The 21,934-nt window shown below is 41.0% G+C and overlaps 1 protein-coding gene across 1 annotated transcript in view; it reads right to left on the bottom strand.

Annotated features, from left to right (window-relative positions):
• frmd6 (FERM domain containing 6) overlaps nucleotides 1-21,934 on the bottom strand; it is a 79,115-nt gene that overhangs the window by 30,586 nt on the left and 26,595 nt on the right. Inside the window, exons 2-4 of the mRNA XM_034159329.1 lie at nucleotides 11,514-11,794; nucleotides 8,737-8,827; nucleotides 254-333 (exon numbers count right to left, since the gene is read on the bottom strand). Of these exons, the coding sequence (XP_034015220.1) occupies nucleotides 254-333; nucleotides 8,737-8,827; nucleotides 11,514-11,612 (270 nt within the window). The 5' untranslated portion in view covers nucleotides 11,613-11,794. The remainder of the gene's footprint in view (nucleotides 1-253; nucleotides 334-8,736; nucleotides 8,828-11,513; nucleotides 11,795-21,934) is intronic.

The following is a 21,934-nucleotide window of genomic DNA, read 5'->3' as shown; positions in this document are numbered from 1 at the left end:
AAAAAAAGGTCAATCCTAGATGAGGCGAAAAAAAGCAGACGGTTAAAATCGTGTACTGTGATCAAAGCAAATAAAACACAGAATCCCCTCGCGACTTCAACCCAACAGCAACTCAGTATCATGTCGAACACGACCACCACCACTGTCTTCTCAGTGGGATCAATACACACACCTGCGTATTTTTGTGTGTAGCTCAAGGGTGAATCTGTACCACTTCAAACTTTCCTATTCAGTAGTTCATATAATTTCTTACCTTGCTGGCTTCTCTCTTCCATTCTTTAGGGCAGTACTTAGAAAGTTTCTGGTCGAGCTCCATATAGATGTGTTCATTATCTGTGGGAGAAGCGGCACATTTTTAGTGCATGTATTGTGCAGGTGCACGTGTATGCACTGAGAAATCCTGACTGCATGAATCCTGTTCAAACAAATTGCGTCAGACAGCCTGTGCACTCCTCTGAGTGCTGAGACCCTGAGGTCTTTCTTTTCATTTCAGCGTGCACTTTGTCATGTCTTAATCTGCTCTTAGAGAGCTTCAAGCCAACTGATCTGACAACTGTGAGATTTCATACAATGCAAACAGACTGAAAAGCAACCACAGTTTGGGGGGGTGAGTGGGTGCACACATGGGTGCACACTTTGTGATCATGCTTTTGTGGTTAACTGGCCACAAACTGTGGAACAAGTTATCCCCTGAGTTACGCACTGTTCCTGACCAAGCACTTTTTAAATACAAGCTCAAGACTTATTTATTTAAAATGGCTTTTAATACATCGTGGTGCTGTGACATGTTTTGCTTTTATGTGCCTTCTTTAATTCTATTGTATCTTTGCTTTTATTCTCATGAATTTTATTCTGTGATTTTACTCTGGTCACCGTTTGACCGCTGTAAAGGATAATATGAATAACAGTTGATGTTGTTGATTGATAACAGTTGATGATGATGTTGATTATAACAGTACAATAGGGTAATTTCTAAACTAACAAATATTTGAAGTTATTTCTAATTTGTTTAAGCAAATAACAGTAAACGTGCCAAACTTCAAAATAAAGCAGTTTAATGAGCTGAAAATTTTATTTCCAAAGATAAGTAAAAATTAACAAATATATTTAAAGGCGCCAGCTTCATCAGTTACATTTGCTAAACTTTTACTGAAAGTCAAAACTTCATTCATTCACGTGTGTTCAGTCTTTGACTGGTACGTTTATTAAAAAAAAAATAGAAAAACAAAAGAAGTGTTCCAGCACCAATGAAAAACCGGATGGACGCAGTTCTGTTCAGATCAAACAGCCAGTGGCGTTGTGGTTACTGTGTTGTAGTGACGTCAGTGTTAATCAAGAACTGATATGACTTTGTGAATGAAAGACAAAGTGGTATTTATAGTCCATTTTTCTTCTGTTAAGTTAACATATAAATAAAGTTATTATTATTATTGTTATTAGAAGAAGTAGTGGGGGCATCTTAGTTTGCAACTTCATAGAAACTGACACAGTGTTTAGAAAACTATACAATTTAGAAGTGACTTGCTGTTTCTACAAGTCTCTCTCTCTCTCTCTCTCATCTCATTCACACACACATTTATGGAATGCAAGAAATGTGATATTCACACTAGATTTTCTCCTTGCTGTTTGTACTCTGCGTCACACTCTACACATCTTGGCTCTGAGCCATAGAACCTCGAGCAGTCGGACACAGCCAAGCTAGAAAACTGCTGCATCCTAGTAAGAGCAGAATACTACTGGAATGAATTTGAATAAGGAAAGTTGTTTTTGTTTTTCTCACTAAATGGATGCTGCACTCACTCCAGTTTATCGTCTGGAATAGTCCCAGAGTGCATTTCAGAGCTTCTATAATTCAAACATTTTCGTGCAGGTGGTGTTGGGGGGTAATTGAGTTTCAGCTTTTTTTGTTTTTCACCACTTTCATCGCTGAATATGTAAATCGTGAATCACTTTTGTGCGGATTAAAGTTACAAACTGGGACTCCTGTCTTGTTGCGAGAAAGAAACGAGAATCGTCCTCCGTTCTGTTCACACAGCTCCAAACACTGCGCGGCTCTCTCGGACCCAGCGCCACGAGGGGGCGTTTGGGGGCGACGCCCCCCTCACGTCATCAACCTCGCCCCCTTGGATGTGAGAGTTATCAAAAATAAAAATAAAAAAGAAAGAAAAAGAAATACTGGAAAATATAGCGCCTCGCAGTTTCGCGGATTTTTTTAGTCCAATTTTACATGCTTTTTTTTTTTTTTTTACAGCACATTGTGCTCTGCGTCCTCATCAAGCAGGCCGGTGTTCTGTCGAGATGACGGGACACCTGTTGTGGGAGAGTACGCGCATTGTGTTCTGCGTGTCTTTTTATAAGAATCTTCTCGCCCAGAAGAAAAAAGAGTGCCAACAACTACCCATAACTGTGTTCTTCACTTGGAAAAAGACACCTGCAGCGAGGCCTTCAGCGGAGCGGTGCCACGACGAAGAGGCGCGATCAGAGGAACTGTGAAATACTGGTCAGTCACTATTAATAATTTCTTATGTGTCCAACCTCGTAGGTTGATCATTAAAATTAAATTTGTTAGTTCTAAAAGCCATCTTAATTATTTATAGGAAAACATTGTATTTTTATTTCTCAAACAAATGTTTGGGCCTGAAAACAGGTTGGTCTTATTTTTCTACTAAGGTTTGAACTTTGAGAGTGTTTATACACAAGAGAAAAGTAAGAAAATGTTAATGCCTGTTTGAGAAAAGTGTATAAAGTGTGTAGTGAGGGGTTTTACAGCCTTAAAACGTCTATAATAATTGTAAAAAATAACGCTGACTACTTTGCGGATTTCGCCTATTGCGGGCTATTTTTAGAACGTAACTCCCGCGATAAATGAGGGACCACTGTATATCTACATGAAAGGTTTATCTTTGACCCATTGTGTGACTGTCATGCCCAATTGCGCTGTGTTTGCACTTGTGATGGAGGACTGTATGTGGGGTTAATCTACTGTCTCGTGTCGTTTCTCAGATCAGTTGTTGGTTTGGTTTTGTGGTATGCAGGAGATCACTTGACCGAGGGTCTATATGTTCAAATAATAATTAAAAAAATACTGTCATCACTCTTTACTCTTACTCAGTCAGTCTCTTACAACGGTATAGCCTAAATACACGAGCTGTCTAGGAGCGCACCCTATTCATTACGCACGCTCAGAGGCACGTCCCCTTCGGTGCACACTTTCTTTTGGGGGGGGCGCCCCCGCCCCCTGTGATAAACTCATCGCCCCCTTAATATTTTTTTTCTGCCGCCAGGCCTGGGCTCTCTGCCAAGTCAAATTAAAACGATAGAGTCCAGTCTGAATTAATAACTTCAAAGCGAAACACCGGTTTGTTTATTTTTATTTATGTCCAGAGATCAAGGATACAGTGACCAATTTCAGATTTCAGACTCAATAAAATGTTGCTGACATAGAAAACCTGTAAAGCCTACTTTTAGTACAAAATTCACAAGGTATCGATAAGGGAATCGATAAGGAATCGGATCGATAAGCAGAATCGATAATGGCATCGATATCGATAAAATCTTATCAATACCCATCCCTCCTCAGTATTATGTTCAGCAAAAATTGCATGACTGCAGAAAAGTACGAAAAGGTACTAGATCTAAGTGGGAAGTTTCGTTTTTCTGTTCTGTTATCAAAATTTCACGTGAACATCCTATATGAAGATTTCAATACCTTAATTACTTTCACTTTGCATACAGGGCGGTACGGTGGATTGGTGCTTAGTACTGTTGCTTCATAGCAAGAAGGTCCTGGGATCGCTTCCCTGTGTGGAGTTTGCATATTCTTCCCGTGCTCCCGTGGGTTCCCTCTGAGTGCTCCAACTTCCAAAAAGTAGAGATGGGTATCAAGAACTGGTTGTTTTGGAGAATCGTGAAGAAATTATTCGAGCCACTGACGTCAACAGCCTTTTTTCTTAATGATTCCCTTATCGGTCCTTCAGAGCAGTCGCTGTGGGAAAATTCTAATTTCTTTATGTTGATTGCAGACCCTGCAGTGGGTCTGCAATCAACCGCTTCTGCAGCGCGACTCTGCTTGAAGCTTGAATCAACAAAGCAGTGCTCCCATCCACTGCTTCGTTGGTTCTCTGCTTCGCTATTTTCAGAAGCAGCAAGTCTGCTTCTTAACCCTCTCTAAGCCATTTAAAGATGTCAATCATGAGTCACTTTTGTGCAGATTAAGTCACTAACTGGGACTCTTATCCTGTTGCGGGCAAGAAATGAGAATCGTCCTCCGTTCCGTTCGCACAGCTCCAAATGCCGCGCCGCTCTCTGCCGAGTCAAGTTAGAGTCCGGCCGGAATTAATAACTTCAAAGCGAATTGCTTCCTTTAAATCAAATGACACCTCTTTCCAAATGTTGTAATACAAACAATTAAATACAATACACCAGAACATTTTTTTCCTCACAAAATGAGCCATCCTGCGTTCTTTATTAATTACATCCTGACATGCAGAGCAGCAGGCTGAGCTCAACTCAGAGGCTATGTATGGAGTTACATTTGTCTGAAAGAAAATATTTTTGGCAAAAACGACAGATTTTTTTATTTCTATTTACGTCCAGAGATCAAGGATCCAGTGACCAATTTCATATTTATTTACTTTAAGACTCAATAAAATGTTGTTGACATAGAAAACCTGTAAAGCCTACTTTTAGTACACAGAAAATTCACAAGAGGTATTAATAAGGGAATCGATAAGGAATCGAATTGATAAGCGGAATCGATAATGACACTAATATCGAGAAAATCTTATCAATACCCATCCCTACCAAAGACACACAGGTTTGGTGAAGTGGTGACTAAATTGACCATAGGTGTCATTGTGTTTGTCCCTTAATTTGACTAAGTGGGCATACAGAATGAATGAATGTTTGCATGCTAAATAATGTCAAGATGTATAAACATATCCTGTTGTTTATACATTTCATAATCCATGTATCTGAGATTTGTTTTGCAAGGGGGACCTGGGCAATTAGAATGTTTCCAATACACCTAACTTGCATGTCTTCAAATGTGGGAGGAAACCGGAGCACCCGGAGGAAACCCTCGTAAACATGGGGAGAACATGCAAACTCCACACAGAGAAGCCACAGTTGGGACCTTCTTGCTGTGAGGCAACAGTGCTAACCACCGTGCTGAGATATATTAGAGATAGGGTGAGAAGCTCAGTCATACATGAGGAGCTTGGAGTAGAACCGTTGCTCCTTCACTTTGAAAGGAGCCAGCTGAGGTGGTTCGGGCATCTGGTCAGGATGCATCCTGGTCGCCTCCCTAGGGAAGGGTTCCAGGCACATCCAGCTGGGAGGAGAAGCCAGGGAAGACCCAGGACTATTTGGAGAGATTATGACTCCACACTGGCCTGGGAACGCCTCGGGATCCACCAGTTAGAGGTTGTTAATGTGGCCCAGGAAAGGGAAGTTTGGGGTCTCCTGCTGGAAATGTTGCCTGCGCGACCTGATCCCGGATAAACAGTCAAAGATGTATGTGTGTGTGTATGTATGATTCATATTATATTTAGAGTAGCTTTTTTTCACTGAGATAAATTTGATTCTTTTGCTACTACCAGTGTCCATGGCAGAGGGGCGACGGCAGACTCACGGGAGGTGGGGGGCCTCTGTTTGCCTTGGGGATTTCATGCTGTTCGGACAAGCACTTCAGGAATGTCCCACATTCAGACCCATTGGCTCCTGCTCAACTAACCTGCTGGGTCATCATGGGCTCATCTGGAGGCCAGCTGTCTGAAAACTCTGCCTGTGCAATTTACTTTTGCAGTTGCTCCCAACTGTCACCCGCTGGCTGCTTTGCCACAGGATAGACACGGTGACTCATTCCATACGTCTGCCCCTGCACCAGCCCTGTCACTGTAAAGCAAGTGTAACCCTGCAGCACAGTGGGAGCCATTCAGTCTGAGGAGGCAGATTCCTGGCAGACCACCATAACAGAAAGGTGAGAGGTGCTTCCACTTTGGGACAATTCCGGTTACCCCACCAAGTTACTGGGCTGAGGGAATCAAGAGAAGGTCTGCCTGTTTTTCATGTGGCAACTTCAGACTGTTTACATGCACTTACCAATAATGCTTTAAACCTGATTCATTTAAGATGCAAATACAGCTGAATGGTCTGTCAGTTTTGAAAGAGGTGTTAATTTAACATTCTTAGGAAACTAAACATGTGCTGTTGGCCAACAGTAATACAAGTAACACGACACACGGTGTAGTATACGCCTCAAACAATATTAACCTCAGCTTCAGGTCCAAACAGCCGGGTTAAAAAAGCATTGTAGAGAGTTTGTAATGTGCGTTCATTGCAGCAGTTATAACGGGATTAAAACAGCGTCCTTCCCCGCTACAGACAACAGACTCAGCACACATGTGGATCCTAAATCCAAAAGACTGTCTCAAAAATTAAGAGCTGAGAGCGATGTGTCTGTCTCCTCTCTGTATGGAGCACTGAACCGTGCGGCGTGTGTGCTGCTCGTGCACATCCACAAGCTAGTAGAATTTAGGGATGGGACGGATCCGATCCTGGATCGGTATCGGGTTCCGATACCGACGTAATTCACATATCGGAAAATACCTATCCAACCCGCGACATTTTACGATACCAGAGAACAGCCACTGTGAATCCTCTCAACTGCTGTTGTTTGCTCTCTGCTTGTTTACTGCTGAGTGGGAGGAGGAGAGGATTTCTGAAGCCGGGCTGTTTGAGAGAGCTCGCTTCCACATTGTTCTAGCTGCGGTTAGCAGCAAATTTCTGCCCAGCTTTCTGGTTCAAATTGTCTGTTTGTCGAGCACGGATTTTCCGAACTGTTGCTGAAAATGTGTGCTAAAAATGTAGCTGCTTCACTGTCCCGAGGCTGTAAAACATGAGCTCAGCGTGCAGCCGAGGAGGATAAGCCAAACAAAGATTCTGGCCGCTGAAAGGGAAAAAGTCTCCATTATAATCCTGTGCGTGAGTATCAATGATGATACATTTATTTTACAGTTGAAAGGCTTTGTGTTTCCCAAAGTTCGAAGTTTGCGCAGCGGAGAGAAAGAAAAAGACAGAGAGACGGAGGGAGAGAGAAAGCGAATGAGTGAGAGACAGACAGAGATAGAGAGACAGGCAGAGACAGACAGACAGAGAGAGGACGAGAGACGGGCAGGGAGAGAGACAGAGAGTGCTGTCTTTTCTCTTTAAGTCTATAAAAATAAGGCTATAAAAGTCTATAAAAATAAAAGTATTTAATTGTTTTACTAAAACATCAAATCTAGACTTTCATCTTAGATACACCTTCTGGCAAATAGTAGCTGAACTTTCAGGCCTCCTTTTTAAGAAAATCCTTATATAAAATCAACAATAATGATAATAATAACATTAAAGCAAACAGAGCTCTGGTATCGAATTGAAAAAGTATCGGGATCGGCAGAAATCCAAATTCAATTATTGGGATCGGATCGGAAGTGAAAAATTGTGGATCGGTGCTTCCCTAGTAGAAACTCCATAGCTCCTGAAAATAATGCATTCCTGATGTTTTTTCAAGTGTCTGCTCGCAGGTCCACTGATCTGAGTGAATGCTGAGCCATCACTTTTGTATGAAAGTGATGGCTCCTCTCCTTCTTGATTGTCAAGTCCATGCACTTGCAACCACTAATCATGGACCAACATGTGCATGGACTTACAATCATGAATGTTTTGATGTTGTGGTCGCTCCAGCAGTGGTCAGGACGTGGAGAAATCCAGCAAATGTGAAAATCCATCAAATGTGAAATGGTAATTCTGTATCAGAATCAACATCAATGCTTTCGTATGGTAGCTTAAATCACCCATTTGGCATCGTCGTCGGTACATGACTTTCTCTGCTCTCAGCTAACAGTGCCACTATTAACATCTGCGTAGCAGCGCGTGCGGCCAGTCAGGGCGTGGAGTAATGCATTAAATGTGAAACGGTCAAATATTTTGTGACCTTACACCAGATATTGTACGGTCTGAAATTTCACACGATTAACCAATCAGATTTGTGGAAAAAATGTAATTGGATTAGAATAAATAATAGTATACATCCTTTAAAGTTGATTCAACACCCACCCTAAATTAAACTAATTTCGTGTCCCAACGTATCATAAAAAGCAAAAAATAATTTTTCACGTTTTCCTCATTGGTTACGTGTTTTTTCTGTGATTACATCATAAGTGTGTGCTGGTCTTTCCCAAGTTACGTAAATGTACCAAGTGACCCACAATAACTTTTGTTTTGCATGGGGAATTTATTTTTAAATTCATTAATTATTTTACACATGCACACAGTGTTTTTTTTTTTTTATCAGTAGTAGTTGCATGATAATGACGTTAATTTGAGAGTTTGCAGTACAAGAGTTTCATGGAAGCCACAATCTGGATCTGGCACAATCTGGCAATAAGCAGGTGAGGTATCTGTGATTAAATCAGACATTTTATTAATGTATAGAGGGGTGGCCATTTCAAAGAACATAGTATTGGCCATGCACCTGTGCAATCGCCCACCCCCTCTTCAGGCAGAATTTCAAGTGGAACACTGGGCTTTCCGAAGCATGGATATGGTAAAAAATGGTTAAAAAAAAAAAAAAAAAAAAAAGGATCTGTGAAATTAAATATGAAGACTTTAAGTATCCACAGAGCACTCTAATAAGTGCCCTTGTAGGTTTGATGTACTAAAATTCATGTAACAATGGGTGGGCTGCCTTACTCTGAATAACACTGAGTCCAAAGAGGTGACAGTCCTTCAGTCTGAGGAGGTCACACACCTGGGCCAACAGCTCCTGGCACAGGGTTTTCACCTGAGGATGAAAAAAGAAAGAAGATGAAGTCCTTGTTTAACTCTTACTAAAATTCTTTTACTATCAGGTCTAACACTTTCACATTTCGTGACAAAGTTGGGAAACTGATTTCTTCCATTTCTCCAAGTAAACTTAGAACTGAAACCCAAGTTAAGCAAATATACTTGGGAGAATTAAAATAAATTTAGGATTTACTTCTGTTCAGATGGGGAGAGTGAGACAATCTGGTTTCCAACTCTTTCATACACACACACATGCACGCACACACACAGCCACGCAAATAATGGCAAAAATCATGGCACAAAAATAATAACAATAGCAGGACTCCCTCTCTACTGACCCGTATGTATGTACTGTGACCTAATGCACTTCAAGGTGGCGACCGACACATCCTTATTTAACATCCATGACTAGTAACTTCTCTTGGGCCCCATCCACACAGAAATGGGGTTAGGCATATCCATGTAAGTTGTGTATCATATTGGCGTTTCGCTCACACAGAAACGCCGTTTCGGTGGCTGAAAACAATATGTTTTGAAAACAGGTCCCAGAGTGGATAAATCTGAAAATGACATCTTCATGTCTTCATGTGGACAAGCAATACAGGACTTTCCTGAAACTATGATGTCATTGCTCCATCTCAGCTGCTCATAATGAATGACATGATGTTGTTGTTGTTAACAGTATATTTCAGCATACTTTTTTTTTGTCTTGGTGGATCATTAATAGTAAGTCCCTTCGGCTGCTCCCTTGTTTGCACTCGGGGTCACCACAGCAAATCCAAGGTGGATCTGCATGTTGAATTGGCACAGGTTTTACGCCAGATGCGCTTCCTGACGCAAGTCCACATTACATGGAGAAATGTGGCAGGGGTGGGATTTGAACCCAGAGCCTTTAATAAAGGATTATTAACTGAGTGCAAGGTTTGCAAGGGAAAATATCAGAACCGGGTGTTGACAGTACGAACCTCTCTAACGCTCTGTCCGTGCAAAAAACACAGAGGACTGATATTCCTGTACAAGCCAGAAAGCAAGGTTAATAATTCATTTATTATATGGCTAATATATATAAACACTCAAACTTATTATATTGCCCAAATATGAAAATTGTTGATGGTTTTGGGCTCGTAGTCAGACCCATACGCTTCACCTCCATGAAGAACTTGTTTAAACGATGGTCAGGTTAGCTGGTAAGCTTTCAAACTGTTTGTTTTATCCGGTACTGTTTACATATTTATGGAGTATGTTCATGGTTTTTCTAATCGTGTTTTTGCTTTCTGGTTTGTAACGAATGTGATACGCTATCCGGACCGATTGTCATGGCAATGCTCTGATATTGGAAAATATCAGACTGGAAAATCATCCCATCAAAGCATGCTTAGTGTCATAGCCATATAATAATGGGATTTATTTTCATCATGTGCAAAGTACTGAAGAGACAACAGATGGCTGTGGTGAACGCTGGTGTGAATAAATGGAGAGCTGTGATGCTGATAAAATAATTGCAGAAAGGCTTTTCAGCTTTTAAAAAAGTTATTTTTTCTTGTTTCTTGTTGGTGGGCTGGCATCCTCTGGTTCAGGCTGAGAAATGCACACAGATCAGACAAACAAAGCAGGACTTTTTTTTTTTTAAATGCTACATTTATTCAGTAACTTCCACTGAAGGAATTAAAGCATTTCCAGACCCAACAGGTAAGATTAAGACCTTATATTGTATTTGCTCAGTGTGTGAATGGTTTTAATATTTGAAACAGTATAAATCAGAACTGTCGCATGAGGACTTCACTGAAAAGAAATAAAAAGTCTGTAGCTGTTATACAGGACCTCTGAATTTATGTGGACCATCCTGAATAAAACTATATTTTATTATTATTATCATTATTAGTGTGCCGCTTTGCAGTGCAGCTTTAGCTTCCGCTGCTACAATGATTAGTTCTTACATGCGCCTTCTTCTTACAGCGCCACATACAGACCTGGCATATGTACTAAAGAGTTTTAGCTCATTTTGAGCATTTTCGTATGGATGCAGATGAATCTTGAAACGGTGCCATGTTTATGGCACTCTATTTAAAAATGACAAAGAAAAAGATTGTATTGGGAAAGTGCCATATCCTTGTGGACAAGGCCTTATGCAAATATAACTATGAGGAGGTGATGGTGAAAGCAATGGGCTCCTCGATTTGATCACCGTCAGACAGGTAAATCACTAAACTCCCCTGGTTAAGGCCCTTAATCTTTACGTTAGTCCAGTTGAGCAGCACGCTGACATCAGTTTGTGTGTGTGTGTGAGGTGTTGGAGCCTTTTGAGTGTCTCCTTCAGATGGAAAAGTGCAATAGCAATGCATTCTATTTATCATTTACATGTGTTATTCTCTGTACACATCAGAGTGTGTGAGTGAGTGAGAGAGAGGCTTATACAAACAGCAGGTGACATCCAACTTGTATGAAGCTCTCTAAAAACAAGACCCTTGTTCTAAACACTGTCACTTTTGGGTTTCTCTGTTACACTGTCAAACACAGTGGAAATGAACATCTTCTTTCACACTTAATCCTTTTATAAGCATTCTGTGTTTGTTATTAGATTTTTTTACAATTCAATCTGCCTTTTACTTACACAGAAGAATGCTACAATGGAACATTAAGCGATCATGTCTTTCAGACTGCGTCAGGTGCTTAGATATACTTACATTAACTATGATATCAAGTGTGTCGTCGTTGGGCAAAAAGACACAGACGCAGCGGCGGTCTTGCATGGTTTTGTTGTTGTGGAAGTTCAGTTTGTTCATCTTCGTGTGGTTGGAACTGGACAGGCCCCTCCGCCTGCTACTGGGGCTCAGGGCCGTGTGACGACCCGGCTCCACTGACACACAGATACCAGTCACCAGAGCCCTGCTTTAGCTACAGCCCAGGACAGATACTCCAGCACTCACCAAACAAGGCATGGGGACCCAAACTGCAATCAGCCCCTCTGAAAACACACACAAGAATGAAGAGGTGTTTTACAGTCTATGAAAAGTAAAAACTCTGTGATTAAGAAACAAATGATGAATGTGGTCAAGATCTAAATTAGTCTGAAAGAAGCAGAATATGTAGACTACAATGAGTGAATCTGAAAGAATGGAAGAAATAAGAAAGCGTATGTAAAAAAAACACTCTGAAGCTCAGTTATGGTAACAGAACACAGTGTGTCACTATTTGCATCTGCAGGATTCTCTCTGGGGGTCAAAAGCTGTGACCCACTGTGACTAACTGGTGGCAGTTTCAATTAGCCACACGGGAAGTTGTTTAGCCACACAATGATTTGAAAGAAATAATGCAAATATGCACTTATGCACATTCAAAATTTGACAGCATGTGAAATATAACCTGCTATGTTAAAAAAAAAACTTTTCTACAGCTTAAACACCAGCCTGTTGTGTTTTTAGTGCTGGTTCACACTACACTGTCTGCAGTTGGTGCTCTGAACTCTGCTGCTCCTTAATACAGTCTGTGTGGCATTTGTTCATGTCAGGGGCAGATTAAACTGGCCATGGCCCCTGGGGCACATTTCTGTGTGGATCCTTAAAATAAATCTTCATCCCTCAAGTGGCCGAGTGGGGTCATTTATGACTCCTGGCATATATTTTTGTGCACCATTTTTCTAATTTTAATCGGACAAAAGTTTACTACCATGAGTTTGTCAATATACAGTATCTGTCCTGCATTTGGTCATAGAATTTTGCAAGAATCGGCCAATCTGTGTGGCAAGTATAATCCAAACTTGTGTGTGGTCACCTATGTCCCTCTGGGAAGATCTATTAGGCTTTCTACATTATACCTTCAGATGTTTCTGTGTAGGCTCTCAGTTGTCCAGGTGGTTTCCATAGTAGAGAAGCTTGAATCTTCAACTGGACTGGGTTGCTTGACGCGAGGACATTTCGCTTCAAATCGCAGAAGCTTCCTCAGCTAAAATTCTTGCTCTGGTAGTCTGACTTCTGTCTTGACTCTTGTAGAGAAGAATAAACAGAAGCCACAAAAGCTGGAGTTTTAAACCTAACCAGACCCCTCCTACCGAGAGGCAGACTGCTAAGGCTAGTGACTAAACAATAGTTCTAATTAGCACCTACTGTGCTCTAGTTAGCACCCTCCTAATGACAGGGCAGCTGTCCCTCCTAATGGGTTGCTTAACGTCCTCGCGTCAACCAACCCAGTCCAGTCGAAGATTCAAGCTTCTCTACTATACCTTCAGATGATATTGTGATTTGCCAAGTCTAATCATTATATTTTACTGTTTTGCAAGGACGTATGACCAACAGAATAGCAAGATTTACAGCTGCACAAGCACTGAGACTGATTCTTTATGCCCAGAGTGAGGATGAAAAGAATGAAGGACAAAAATATTAGAGAGTCAAATATATATGAAAAACCCTAAAACAATCATTCATACAGAATTCACAGTATTCCAATATAAAGTCAATGGGGTCATAAATAACCCCATTGGTCATATTAGTCGCTAAAGTAGCTTGGTCGCTTGAGGGTCAAGAACACATTGCAAACACTTCCTAAGTTCCCCCACCCTCAGGTATAATAAAATGTCAAGTTTAAACATTGTTTTAAGGAGGGTCCAAAAATACTGTACATGATTTCCCATCATGCAATGGGACAGTGTTGTGTTCACAATTGTAGGTGTGTTATTGATTGCTAATGATAACATTTATTATTCTGTGTTATACTAATACAATAACATGCATTTGGAGGGCGGTATGCATTTTCAGAGGCCTGACATCCATGCCCAGTCGCCCAAAATGACAGATATTCGCCCGAGTTAGATGAAGGTGAATATCTATAGCTCATGGACCACCTTACTAAAAATAATGTCTTTGAGCCACTGGAGGCTGCATTTAGAATGCACCATTCTGCAGGGACAGCTCTAACTAAAGTGGCACTGACGAAATCTTCAATGGGTGCTGCCCCTGCTTCCCAGGGTGCCTGACTGACCTCAGGATGCTATTCTGCTTTTTCTGTTTCTCTTTCCTGTTTCTTCTATTTGTAAAAAAATTTGTAAAATTTGGTAAAAACCTTGTAACTGTTAGAATGGCCTAAACAGGGGGTCGCCCCTCTGAGCCTGCTCTGCTTGAGGTTTCTTCCTTATTATCACCACAGTGAGTTTTCCTTACCACTGTCAGCTGTGTGCTTGCTCAAGGGGGCTGCTAACATGAGACCTTACTCATGTGAAGCGCCTTGAGGAAGCATTGTCGTGATTTGGCTCTGTATAAATAAAATAAACTGAATTGAAATGGACTGAATTTATTACAGCCTTCTCATGAAAATTACTTTAAAGTATATCAAAAATAGTATTGATCAATAGTCGGACTACAATTACTTTGTGTTCAATTCAGACAAGGGCAGACCTGGGCTGTTTCACAGTCAAGGTACACAAGTATCTAACTGCTGACTAGGGCACTTAAATGCCCAAAATTACAAACCTGTCAGATGTTTACATTTGGGTTCACACACAGTAAAATCACAATTGTTAAATTAACACTGACAGTGTTAGTTTTACTCTGGTGATTATACTGTGCAGATATGATCTGCTAAACTTTCCGGAAAGGGCTTTTTATTTACTGAGATAATTGTTGTGTAAATTAATATACAGACTAAGATTAGTGCAATCTACCCATATACAGTTGTATGCAAAGGTTTGGGCATCCCTGCTAATTATTATGATTTTCCTTTATAAATCACTGGTTGTCTGGCTCAGAGATTTCAGTTAAATATATCATATAGCAGACGAACACACTGATATTTGAGAAGTGAAATGAAGTTTCTAGTATTTACAGAAAGTGTGCAATAATTATTGAAACAAAATTGGGCAGGTGTATAAATTTGGACACCCTTGTCATTTTATTGATTTTAATACATTTAGCACTAATCACTGGAACACAGAATTGGTTTGGTAAGCTCTTTGATCTTTGACCTCCTTACACAGGTGAATCCAATCTTGAGAAAGGGTATTTAAGGTGGCCATTTGCAAATGTTTCTCCTCTTTGCATCTCTTCTTATGAGTGGCAACATGGGAGCCTCTAAACAACTCTCAAATGACCTGAAAACAAAGATTGTCCAACATCATGGTTTAGGGGAAGGATACAAAAAGCTATGTCAGAGATTTCAGCTGTCAGTTTCCACTGTGAGGAACATAGTGAGGAAATGGAAGACCACAGGCACAGTACTAGTTAGGACCTCAAGTGGCAGGCCAAAAAAATATATATATATCAGATAAACTGAAGCGAAGGATGGTGAGAACAGTCACAGTCAACCCATAGACCTGCTCCAAAGACCTACAACATGATCTTGCTGCAGGCAGTGTCTCTGTGCATTGTTCAACTATACAGCACACTTTGCACAAAGAGATGCTGTATGATGCTGTAATGCAGAGGAAGTCTTTGCTGTGTACACGCCACAAACGGAGTCACTTGAGATATGCTAAAGTACATTTGGACAAGCCAGCTTCATTTTGTAAAAAAGGTACTGTGGACTGATGAAACTAAAATTAATTTATTTGGACATAACAAAGGGCATGGCTGAAAAGAACACAGCATTCCAAGAAAACCACCACTTGCTACCTACAGTAAAATTTGGAGGTGGTTCCATCATGCTGTGTGGCTGTGTGGTCAGTGAAGATACTGGGAATCTTGTTAAAGTTGAATGTGACATGGATTCCAGTCAATATCAGCAGATTCTTGAGAGCAATGCTCATGAATCAGTGACAAAGTTGAAGTTGTTCCGGGCCTGGATCTTTCAACAAGACAACGACCCTAAACACTGCTCAAAATCCACTAAGGCATTCATGCAGAGGAACAAGTACAATGTTCTGGAATGGCCATCTCAGTCCCCAGACCTGAATATTATTGAAAATCTGTGGTGTGATTTTAAGTGGGCTGGCCGTGCTCGAACACCAACAAACCTGAGATGTTTTGTAAAGAAGAATGGTCCAAAATACCTTCAACCAGAATCCAGACTCCCATTGGAAGCTATAGGAAGAGTTGAGAGGCTGTTATTTCTGCAAAAGGAGGATCTACTAAATACTGATGTACTGTATACTGTCTACTAAAACAGTTGATGGTAAGTATGTACTCAGAGTATACAACTGCTATTGTGGTTCTGCATTCTCAAATAGTGATGGACTATAAGCATTTCTGGAGAGGACAGTTGTTGATGGAGAGTTACACCCCAATATTAAAGACGTTTGAGCAAATTAGGTACACATTCTATTGTGGCATTCCAGAAAGTGATTACCTTTCAAACTAAAAACATATTATTCACATAACACTGATGCCTGAATCTGAAATGCACTCTATTTAAAGTAAACCTGCATTGAAATAAATGTGGTCAGATCTCATAAAGAAATAGCTGATATGTATTTGTAAAACCCTCATGAATGCAGTAAAGTAAATCTGCAAGCCCAAATTTGTAATTCAACGGAGAAATCTTCGTTAAAAATGACAGATTTACTCGTGTAACCACTGACCTACCTCTCTTACTTGACTGATCACTTTATGATTGTGTGCTGTACATGTTAGGTCTATTGTTCAAATGATTGAATGACATGTTTGTGTAAAACAGCTGTAAAACAGTATTACTGAATCAGGCCTGGGGTAATGTGCAATTGTGCTTTTTAACCTTTTCCTGTATAAATAAATGAAATGAAATGAAATTTGCACCTAAAATTTGGCCCTCCGCAAAAACTGTTTGTACATCCGGGACATTGCAGTGACGTGCAACAGAAGACGGCGCACTAGCGCATTCAGTCCGATCCTGCATTGAAATTGATTTTATCTGTTAGTAATGTTACTGTTATACACATCCTGGTTTCAACATCCAAAAGTAAGCTGCAATGAATGCAAGATACAGCTCTGCATGCTCAGATCAGCGGCGACATTGACAGCGGGAGACGTTCTTTAGTAAAATGGTATAAAAAAAGTGTAAAATTTGTCCAAAAATCATTATTATTTGATGGTATCTAATCCAGTAACATGGCAATCATGTTTCAGCAGTGCAAACAATGACAAAACAACAACAACAAAATAAAGGTATTAATAGGGCGGTGCAGTCTCGTTTGAACCCTGCATGATATCACAGAATTTGACCCCTTAAGGGGACAGTCGCTCCTGTTGCACAATATATACACAGCATAACTTCACACGGGAAAATGATGCACTGTTTTGTTTTCAGCTGAAATCACCAAAGCAGTCACGAATAGTGCAGGTTTTTTTGGTTCCCAGTGGAGAAGGGAGAACGAGGAAAATGGGAGACGTTGTGTCTGTAAGTGTTAGCCTACACAGCTAACCAGAGTAGCTGTGTTCTCTCGTCTACACAACCTCCTCGACGCGTTTGAGTTCCGGGTCATAAACAAATCGCAACACATGTCCACTTTCCACCGCATCGTCATTTTTCTTTGTATTTGCATGTAATTTGCCCAAAATTATCAGAGAAAGTGTCATGTTTCTGTCCCCGGAAGTAGAGAAATTACATCATATACGTCATATTTTACCCCCTTTAGCGCCCGCCCTCAAACAAGACTGCGCTGCCCAATTGTCTGGATTTGTGCTGTAAAGCCGAAAAATGCTTTTTTGGTCACGTACCCATTCAGTATGGGTGCCGTCGACATTAAACACTGGACTGTTTCTGCACAAACAGAGAGCACTGCAGGCAAAGTGGCCATAAATACACATGATGTTGCCATACAGCATATCAGTGCTCATTAAAGATGATCACTGGATTAACACAATGGCAGACAACACACTCAGCAGAGTGTGCTCATAAACTGTGAATATGTCATTACTTCACTGCTCGCATACACACACACACACACACACGTTGAGCGTACTACTGTGACCATATATCTGATGCTCCAACAAGACAGCTGCCCTGTACGACAACACAAGGGTTAACCAGAACTTAAATCATTTAACTGAGTAACATCCCTCCATCACTCCCTCACCTCCAGAGAATGATAGTCCCACTGAACCAGGAAAGATGCTGTATCTATACAAATAAAACTTGCAGTGTTTGTCCATGTGAATCAATTGCTGACACACACAAAAAAGAAAGTAACAAATCAGAGAAACAGATGCTACTGTATCTAACTTTCAGTGAATTTCAGTGAGCTGGAAAAATCTGAAAGAACTTCTTTAACTTTAAATAAATACAACAGACTCAGGTAAGGTGCGCCGTGTCATGAGATTCTCTATTTAAACTTAAAGAAGTTCACTCAGATTTCTGTAACACCTTTAATGGCAAGAACAACATAAAACCCCACAAATGTCAGGTTAAGCAGACTTCTTAACTAACGTGTCCACTTTGTCATAAATTTGTGCCCTCACAGCAGTTTTTTTGAGTTGCTGTTAGGCTCAGAAATGCAGTGTGCCATGCCCAGAGTGGCAGAGGTGAAATAAGAGGCACTGACATGGTGTAAGTATAAAAATGACAATCAAAAACTGTATTAATCTGTGCTTCAACATTCTTTTGGATCAGATCTAGTTATTGTGTTTGATTCAGATTTAGGTACATCAGGTAACGTCAAACCATCTTTTATTTCCAGTCTTAGGTTGTATTGGAACCAATTCCCACAAAAATGAAGAAAATTCATGTGGGATTGTAAAATGCCTATTTCCAGGTAGAGAGATTGTCATAAATATTATCACCTCTGTGGGAAACTGACCTGAACCACTGGAAATTTTGGGCATTAAAAGCTTTGCTGCTTTAAATTACCAAACTGCAGTGGTTACCTACCTCCATAAGAATGACCATCAATGTATTAAAAAAAATGGCTTTTTATTTTTGATGTCATTGAAACAGATGTCTGTGTTGTTTTAATCTAGAGACAGCGGTAACTCTGACATGACTGAGGACAGTCATTATTGAATGGTCTACTGAGTCATGTCTGTTCTGCACACGAGACATAGACATGATGGGTGGATTTGTGTAGTTTTTGCATTCGTAAGGCTGCAAGGAAAAAAGATTGTTAAATCATAAAATCGCTGTTAATCGCTTTTTTGATCATGGATGTGAAATGTGTGACACAAAATCATTGTCCATCTAAATTAACACACCCACAGCAACCAACTGATGTTTCAGCTCCTGTGTTTCAGTCTGAAACAGGGATTCTGTCAACGTGGCAAACTTTAGAGGTGGGCGTGACTTCAAATCCCTCACTGGGGCCACAGACAACAAGCCTCTGTCATAACTACAGCTTCTTCTCATTCTTTGAATTGAAATCGGAGTGGTGGAGTGCCTTGAGAGTCAAAATATTTCAGAATTTACATCAGAAAAGCTCCCTTTGTTTGGAAAACTCACACCACTGGATGAGGCTGTCACTGCACTTAAAGGTACGGTGCATCCAGAAAGTATTCACAGCGCTTCACTTTTTCCACATTTAACCTGATTCCAAAGTGGAGTAAATTCAGTTTTTCCCTCAAAATCCTACTCACAACACCCCATAATGAAAGTATGAAAAAAGGAAATTTTTGCAAAGTTATTAAAAATAGAAAACTGTACAAGTATTCACAACTTTTGCTCAATACTGAAGTACTGCTGAAGTACCTTTGGCAGCAATTACAGCCTCAAGTCTTCTTGAATATGATGTCACAAGATTGGCGCATCTATCTTTGGGTAGTTTTGCCCATTCCTCTTTGCAGAACCTCTCAAGCTCCATCAGGTTGGATGGGGAGCGTCAGTGCACAGCCATTTTCAGATCTCTCCAGAGATGTTCAGTCAGATTCAGGTCTGGGCTCTGGCTGGACCACTCAAGTACATTCACAGAGTTGTCCTGAAGCCACTCCTTTGATATCTTGGCTGTGTGCCTAGGGTCATTGTCCTGCTGAAAGATGAACCGTCACTCTAGTCTGAGGTCAAGAGTGCTCTGGTGCAGGTTTTCATCCAGAATGTCTCTGTACATTGCTGCATTCATCTTTCCCTTAATCCTGACTAGTCTCCCAGTTCCTGCCGCTGAAAAACATCCCCACAGCATGATGCTGCCACCACCATGCTTCACTGTTGGGATGGTGCCTGGCATTCATGCCAAAGAGTTCGATACTCTTCTCATACCAGAGAATTTTGTTTCTCATGGTCTGAGAGTCCTTCAGGTGCCTTTTGGCAAACTCCAGGTGGGCTGTCATGTGCCTTTTAATAAAGCCACCTTGACACTTGCAAGTATTTGATCCTCGCACTGGCAGTCAAGCTTCTGTGCCAGTGAGTACACTCGTCATAAACTGTTGTAAACTGTGCACGACTAGTTCATCCAAGTGGCATGAAATTTATGTGCGCCAGAAATTTTCAACATTTCAAAACTAGTTCATGTCACTTGCATGAACTCGTTGTGAACATTGTGCAACCTATTTGCAAACACTGCGTATCACTCCCTGCAGGGCATCTGAACCTGAAATTAGATTATGAAGAAATGTTACATCTATAATAAACATAACTTTACAGATACATTATCAAAGGAATGAAAATGCAACTGTTTTCCAAATCCATTAAAATATATATATTATAAATAATTACCTTTGATTCCTACCTCTATCTCTAGAGATAGGGTGAGGAGCTCGGTCACTCGGGAGGAACTCGGAGTCGAACCGCTGCTCCTCCACATCGAAAGGAGTCAGTTGAGGTGGCTCGGGCATCTTTTCCGGATGCCCCCTGGACGCCTCGCTGGAGAGGTGTTCCGGGCACGTCCCATTGGGAGGAGGCCCCGGGGAAGACCCAGGACATGCTGGAGGGACTACATCTCTCGGCTGGCTTGGGAACGCCTTGGGGTTCCCCCGGAGGAGCTGGGGGAGGTGTGTGGATCGGGAGGTCTGGGCAGCTTTGCTTGAGCTGCTGCCCCCGCGACCCGACTCCGGATAAAGCGGAAGAAAATGGATGGATGGATGGATACCTTTGATTCCAAATGCATTCTCCACCACATGACGAGCACGAGACAACTTGTAGCTGTAGATAATTTCTCTGTGATTCTGGGAGCGATGAGAGAATGTCCAAGGTCTGACAGCAGATGTGTCATCAGCTATGAAATTATTTTATATAGCATGACATTAAGTGGGACAAAGCAGAATGCATTGGCACAACAAATTGCATAACAGTGTGGGGATCAAATTCATGAAGTGTCAAGGTCCCTTAAGGAGTGGCATCCATCTGGCCACTCTACCATACAGGCCTGATTGGTGGATTGCTGCAAAGATGGTTGTCCTTCTGGAAAGTTCTCCTCTCTCCACAGAGGAATACTGGAACTCTGACAGAGTGACCATCGGGTTCTTGGTCATCTCCCTGACTAAGGCCCTTCTCCCCCGATTGCTCAGTTTAGATGGGCAGCCAGCTCCTGGTGGACCATTTCCATTTACAGATGATGGAGGCCACTGTGCTCACTGGGACCTTCAAAACAGCCAAAATGTTTCTGTACCCTTCTCCAGATTTGTGCCTTGAGACAATCCTGTCTCGGAGGTCTATAGACAGTTCCTTTGACTTCATACTTGGTTTGTGCTCTGACATGCACTGTCAACTGTGGGACTTTATATGTAGACAAGTGTGTGTCTTTCCAAATCATGTCCAATCACCTGAATTTACCCCAGGTGGACTCTAATTAAGCTGCAGGAACATCTCAAGGATGATCAGTAGAAACTGGATGCACCTAAATTCAATTGTGAGCTTCACAGCAAAGGCTGTGGATACTTACATACATTTGATTTCTTAGTTGTTTTTTTTTTTATTTGTATTTTTAAGAAATTTGCAAAAATCTCCTAAAAACATTTTTTCACATCATCATTATGGGATATTGTGTGTAGAATTTTGAGGGGAAAAAATGAATTTCACCCATTTTGGAATAAAGCTGTAACTAGAGTGCCAAGGGCCCTGTGGGTTACCGGTTCAACTAAAGCCCAAGGCAAAATGGCCTCAAAAACAGGCTAGGGATGGGTATCGATAAGATTTTATCAATATTGATACCATTATCGATTCCGCTTATCGATCCGATTCCTTATCGATACCTCTTGTGAATTTTCTGTGTACTAAAAGTAGGCTTTACAAGCGTTCTATGTCAACAACATTTTATTGAGTGGTAAAGTAAATAAATATGAAA

Source organism: Thalassophryne amazonica, chromosome 19 (genome assembly GCF_902500255.1).
Source record: "Thalassophryne amazonica chromosome 19, fThaAma1.1, whole genome shotgun sequence".
Taxonomy (NCBI): domain Eukaryota; kingdom Metazoa; phylum Chordata; class Actinopteri; order Batrachoidiformes; family Batrachoididae; genus Thalassophryne; species Thalassophryne amazonica.
The sequence above is the reverse complement of the archived record's forward strand: the minus strand, read 5'-3'. Positions and strand labels throughout refer to the sequence as shown.